Source organism: Apis dorsata, unplaced genomic scaffold (genome assembly GCF_000469605.1).
Source record: "Apis dorsata unplaced genomic scaffold, Apis dorsata 1.3 scaffold_86, whole genome shotgun sequence".
NCBI classification, from domain to species: Eukaryota; Metazoa; Arthropoda; class Insecta; order Hymenoptera; family Apidae; genus Apis; species Apis dorsata.
Genome location: NW_006263384.1, coordinates 360,035 through 367,141, shown reverse-complemented (window position 1 = coordinate 367,141; position 7,107 = coordinate 360,035). Strand labels below are relative to the sequence as shown.

The 7,107-nt window shown below is 29.0% G+C and overlaps 1 protein-coding gene across 1 annotated transcript in view; it reads right to left on the bottom strand.

Annotated features, from left to right (window-relative positions):
- LOC102676898 (peroxidase-like) overlaps positions 1 to 7,107 on the bottom strand; it is a 24,958-nt gene that overhangs the window by 4,406 nt on the left and 13,445 nt on the right. The window contains exons 3-5 of the mRNA XM_031508443.1: positions 4,881 to 5,019; positions 4,399 to 4,574; positions 629 to 805 (exon numbers count right to left, since the gene is read on the bottom strand). Coding sequence (XP_031364303.1) covers positions 629 to 805; positions 4,399 to 4,574; positions 4,881 to 5,019 — 492 coding nt within the window. The remainder of the gene's footprint in view (positions 1 to 628; positions 806 to 4,398; positions 4,575 to 4,880; positions 5,020 to 7,107) is intronic.

Below are 7,107 nucleotides of genomic sequence, written 5' to 3'. Positions count from 1 at the left end.
TTTTTTTTTTTTTTTTAATTTTTAAATGAAATATTCGTTGGAAATATTCTCTCTTCGTATGGACGTAATTTATTGTTTATTATTCTTAAATATACTAAATTTTTCCTATTTTAACACGTTTAGTATAATTTATGATTTATGTTATTGTTACAATGATTATAGGTTGGAGATTTTCAATTTTAATTAGGATTTTTAAAATACTAATCTCTGATTAATTGATTGGACGTAGGAAAACTCATAAATTTGTTTCTCTTCTTAAGTAAACTTCAACTTAAAAAAAAGAGGATAAATAAGAAGGAATTAGGTAAAAATATTTGAACGTAGTCCAATATGCACTTTAAAGGAAAGTGGTAAAACTGGAAAATGGTGGTATAGTAAAAAGTAGAAAAATAAACTATAAACTCGTTTATAGTATCGATTGGAATACCAGACAGTGATATATTGAAATGTAACATTTAATAGTAACTACGTATTGCACAAATCTTTCACTAACTGTAAGATTGTGTATCAACCAGTTTCAAAATTTAATATAAATTCATAAATTATCGGGAATTTTTAGAAGTGAATGAAAAATTATAAGTATGAATAATTAGAGTGAAAAATAAAAACAATAAAAATTTGGATTTACTTGATTGAGTGGTGCCTTCGATCAAACCCATATCGTGGGTAATAATTTGTCCCCATTGCATTGCCACCAGTGTCCATATAGGATCATCTATGTTGACGTTTGGAAATAACGTGTAGCTGACCATTCGAGCAAGTGGTAATTGTGATCCGGTTATTGATCTCGTAGGTGATTGTATCCCTGTAGAAATTGTGATTCAGTAAATAACAAAGTTTTTAAGAAAATAAAAGAGACAGGAAAATTATCGGATTTTCTTGGATTCTTATTCCTTAAATTATTCCTTTATTTATCTGATTGATAAATTTATTTATTTTATCTTTATTAATGATAAATGTGTTATTTATATCGTTTCGTTTTAAATTTTATAATTATATTAGAAAGAAAAAAATTAAAGATTTATGAATGTGAATTTAATAAATAATGTCGAAAGTAGGTGGTGTTTATTTTCTTTTTTTCGCTTATACGAACGAAACTCATAAATTAATCAGTTAATCAACTTTGCACGAATAACATAAATTTCAAAAATACTAATTTATCTTTAGAAAGTCGAATAATTGCAAAATTTGTTTATCACAAAATTTCCACATTCACTGACTATTATATAATAAATGCATTTATTATTCCATTTGTTATTCCAATATTGATATTTCTATGATATTCTATGGTGGTATTACAATTTTTCTGCTCTCATGTTTTTTCATTCTATAATTGGAAATATTAAAAATGTCAGTGAGAAGATTAAGATTATGATTATCATATGTGAAATTCTTTTCTTGAACTTGATTGCTGTAGATATATTTCTTCTTTGAATTTTAAAAAAATAATAATTTTTATATGTTTCTACATATAAAAACTTTCTATATTATTACATATACATATCTGTTTTCCTGATTTTTATCTATAATCTTTTTAGAAATTGTAGAAACATATTCTATAAAAAAATGTTTGTTGCGTTAGATAATTGGCAAGTTTCTAAAGAAATCACTAGAGGATTGCATATTATCAAACTATTATCTATACACGTTTAACTTTTTAAAGCAGCAAATAAATGTCTCTTAATTAAAATATCGGAATAGAAATGAGAATTCTATAATTCTCAATAAAGGTTATTATCAAACAAAACTCGTATGATTTTATCCTAATCTCTGATTAATTGATAGAATGTAGAAAAACTCATAAATTTGTTTCTCTTCTTAAGTAAACTTTAACTTTAAAAAAAAAAAAATAAAAAGGAATTAGGTAAAAATATTTGAACGTAGTTCAATGTGCATTTTAAAGAAAAGTGATAAAAAACTGGAAAATGATGGTATAGTATAAGAAAAGTAATGAATTTAGAAGCAACGTTTAACTGCACGCGTTAATTTTTACACATGAAAACATGTTAATATTATAAATTAGGTATCGAACAGGTGTTCACATTTGATATCGAGTGTGCACGATTAAAGTTAGAAAATTAGAAGCGAAGGGTTGCAGAATGAGATTGCAAGAATGTTACAGATCGATTGCACATTGCTCACGAATGTTACAAAGTTTCGAAGTCCGTAAAATAGCAAATTAATTCCTACGTGACCGTGTAAAACCACGGTTCAACTACGTATAATATTGAAACAAGTTTTTGTGAAAGTCGGTATTTGTCATGGGGGGGCGTAACTGTTGGTTACGACAGGATTTTACGAGATTTTTGCAGCATGTTGTTGAAAGTGGAAGGGAAATGCCTGATTTGATCAAAGGGAATAAGTGCAAATTGCACTTATCTAAAAGATGAGATAAGAATAGAAATATTTTTGCACTTACTTGTCCAAAGCACGCGTTTTATTAAAAATAAAAAAACTTATTTTATTCAGCTCATTTTCCATATTTCTTTTCCATATTTCTTTCTTAAAAATTAAAAAAATAGAAAGAAGTTAATTTTTCTAGCTTTCCAGGTTCTAATTTTGCAATTTGCACGTAAAGAATATCTGATGATTTGAGATCGAAAAATATCTTGATTTCAATTTGTACTTCATATTATTATTATTATTATTATTATTATTATTTCGTATTATATTACTTCACATTCAATTCTAGAACTAGATGTTACAAAACGATTATAATCAATCTATTGTTCCATTTTTTTTTTTTGCGTCACACTCGCTTATTCTACTTATAAAAGAAGTACGCTTATCTGAAATCTCATTTTTCGTTGTGTTTTTCTTTTTTTTTTTTTTTTTTTTTTTTTGAGCATTATAATCAACGATTGTTAATAATTAAGTAATCAAGATTTCGTCTCGTCAATTAGAATAAAATTTTAGATCCGATTTTATCATGATTAATAGTTAAGAGGCTAAGACAAAAGACTCTTTTTCAACCATTGCGCGCAATACAGAAGATATCAATCTGGTAACTGTTGATTTTGCATAATAATCCAATTAACACCGTATGTAATAACGTAGAACGATTCTGCTGAAATTCTTTCTCGTTTTATTAGCAAGGGGAAACGAAGCGTAACCTCTGGTGGTAGAATTATATCTATCTACATCGGTCCAAATAAATTTTCTATTTACATTGACGTGCAATCTCTGTTATGTTAAAAAAGAAATTTTTTTTTTTCTTGCTTTCTTTTTTACAACGTAGAAAAAAAACGAATCGATCCTTGACGCAGTTCTACGAATGAAAATGTTTTATATAATTTGATTTTAACATCTTGTAGTTTTTTTTTTTTTCTAGCGATAAATCAGTTGTTTTTTTTATATTTTAATTGTACTTAATTTTTGTAGAAATTTATTGCGAAAAAAAGAATAATAATATTTGCTATTTTTCTTCTATAAAATATTATACTCTTTTTCCAATTTCATTCGTCATCAAAAATTTCTTATTGCATGGTTCGCTTTCTGCAACCACAAATATAAATTTCTGTTTAAATTTATTTATCGATTCGATTCGAAATGAACCAATTCATCTTTTTTAATTTTTATAGAAAAAGTTGATTCTGTATACATCCAATTTGATTTGTTTTTTTTACGAACGAATTAATAACGAATATAGATTGTAATAACATGTAAAAGAAGAAAATATATAGTATTATAAAGGAAGAGGAAAATTTATTAGTTAGAGATAATTTACATAATCAGTTCGAAAAAGATGTGACAGAAAAAGATCTTTTTAATATCGTTAAAACTTTTTCGAAATATTCGCTGCATACTTTGATACCTTGAGAGAAATCGATCGAGAAAAACATGGTTGTGTCATATACTACAATAACAAAGTGTTAGTCGTGTATAATTGTTTGTAGTTAAATAAAATCTTGACTTGTTTGTTAAAACGAATCGGATTGTAAAGAGTGAAAGTGGCATTCATTCGGTCAATTTTATATTGATTACGGAAGTAATTTTTCTCGATTGTAAATGACGATAAAAATGATTGGATAACAGGAATGCGTAATGCGAAAGGTATATTTTTACAATTTAATTTAACGTTTCATTTGTCGAATTTAGCGTGTAATAATAAAATCATAATCTTTCTTTCTAATAATAAAATAAAGATTTAAACGTTGCAATTTTAATTAATTTCCTTCTGAAACGACAAAGATTGTATATTTCGTATATTTCAATTCATCGTAATTAAAAAATAATAATGGAAATTTGTTTATTATTAAATTTTTTATTCCTATATTCGTGCTCATTCACATTTAAAAAAGAATTGTACCTCTTTGTTACTTTATTACTATCTAATCTTATCTCATTGAAGCTTGAGAGAGGAAGGGGGAATACTTTTTAGAAAAGAATCATTCTTACCGTCTCCGTAATTCGCCGGCAAAAGTCGTCCATATCTCGTGTTTGCCATACCCCACGTGGGATTGTTCAAGTTGTTACACGAGCCATCGTACGTTCGATATCTTGCCTTTTCACAATTACGGGGAAACGAGTCCCCGCATCTAATCTCTTGGTGAATATTATTCGTTAAGTTTTCTCTAAAATCGAAGAATATATTTCATCAGAAACGAATAATGAACAGTGAATGCGAATAAAATTATCTTACACTAAATTTCTTGCCATAGTTCCATTTAATGTAATGTACAATATAATATGCAATTATAATAATAATATATATTATTATTATTATATAATATATAATATTAATATATAAGAATAATATAATTGTATTATTCTTTGAACCTACCTGTTATATGGAAAAGTAGAAAATGTTGGAAAAATAGAGAACGTATACAATATATAATATATATATAATATATAAGAATAATATATTGTATTATTACCTGTTATATGGAAAAATAGAAAATGTTGGAAAAGTAGAAAACGTCTGATAAGGAAATGTATTGTACGCATTTTCGAACGCATTCGTATAAGCAAAATTATAACTAGTTTCCGATCCCTCTAAATCTGACAGTTTCTTCTCTGAAAATAAAAAGATATTATACATATATCGTACGAATCACCTGTGATCTATAACGGAAGTAAAACTTTCGATAAATCGAGATATTTATCCATAATTCATACATAAATTATCGCAATTATAAATTCAAAGATACTTATAAGAAATTCTTAAAAAATTTCATACAAATTTGAAAAGAATCAGATCATTGAATCCACTGAAAAGAAAGAAAGAAAAAAAGAAATGATTTTCCAAACCCTTCCGAAGATATTATACATATATCGTACGAATCACCTGTGATCCATGACGGAAATAAAACTTTCGATAAACCGAGATATTTATCCATAATTCATACATAAATTATCGCAATTATAAATTCAAAGATGCTTATAAGAAATTCTTAAAAAATTTCATGAAAATTTGAAAAGAATCAGATCATCGAATCCACTGAAAAGAAAGAAAGAAAAAAAAAAAAATGATTTTCCAAACCCTTCCGAATTTGAATGTCCTTCTCCTCCCTTTGCGCTGCAATTAAGTCACGCGCTTTCGATCCGCTTACCCAACTCGTTTACCCGGAACCGTGGCACCCGATGCGTAACCGTTTCAATCTAATTGGAATAAAGGGATATTTATGCCGTTTACCACCGTCAACAGCGTTGTCACGTATTGCGCGCAGAAGAACTCCACCATTTTCCCACGAGAGAAAAGATAAAGGTAACACGACGCTCCTCTCAAAGATTTCCACGCGCGATCAAGAGCGTGCTTATTCAATGGAAGATTTTTTTTTTTTTTTTCAGGATCGGTTACGTTCACCGTCGAGGTACCAATGTCGACGTAATAGATCGTGAAACACGCTCGTTTACCACGAGCCGATGCCTTTCACCGCTTTCAGCCGGAACGATAAATGTTATACCAACGAGACAGATCTTATCGATGTGACCGCGGCCAAGTCGGCAAATGAAACGAACCTAACCGGGCCGAGTACGCCCGCTACATCGTATATATTCGATATTCCAAACTCTTGGACCAGAATTCGAATTTCAATCGTTTTCAGGGTGTATATAGCGTTGGACCGGGGCCAAATTGCTCGCGTGCTGTTATTTAGAGAGTTACGTGTTACATAAATGGCCACGTGCCCTGTGATCGGGTTTCCGATTCGGGTTTTTCATTCGATTCCCGATTCCTTTTATTTGCGCTTACTTTTTTCGCCGAACCGAACGAATAACGATCTTGATCCAAGTGTAAAATTGAGATTTTTTTATTTTTTTTTTCTTCCTATTATTACGTGGAAGTATTTCCTTTGGAATATGTTATGAGTTGTCGTCGCGAGGCCAAAATTGCATCCATCGATATTTTATCGTATATGGTATAAGTGAAACTTGAAATGAAAAATTATAGGCAACGAAGAGAATAAATGAAGTTTAATTGTACGAGAAAAAACGAGCCGTCAAAGCGAGTCGGCAAAGGAATTCGTTTGAGAGTAATGCCTTTCCGGTTTTGATGTTTATCGAGGAGTGAGAGAGAGAGATTCTTTTTCTGAACTTGCCACTTGATAAATCAATCGACAAACGTTCGTAATATGATATGACATCATATAATCGTATCATTTTATCGAGATATTATTTTATATATATATATCTGTGACTTAATACAAGAAGAATCAAGTCAGTATTTATGAAGTTGAGATATTAGTATTTGAAGATATGTTCGAATAATTTTTGCTGTCTCCAATTTCTTTTTGTGGTACGAAAAGAGGGAATTAGAGTTTTTTATATAGAAATTTCTTGCAAAAATTTTACATTAAACCACCCTTTCTATATAGATACAAGAAAGTATAGAGATGTGAAAAGTGTGAAAACTATTATATATTTCCAAAATAATTCAAGGAAAAAATATAAAAAAAAGAAAGAAAAAAAAGTCAAAGAAAAATCTGGATCGATAAGGGGATCAAAATTAACCATTTTCTTTCCTCGTCTCCTTTCAAACTCGAACGATCTCACACACAGTCGTATTTCGATATCTGTCACCAGAATGTCTCTCAAAAATATTATTAGGACACCTGCCAGTACAGACACACGACCATTTTCTACCTCGTGAACGATTTCTTGCTA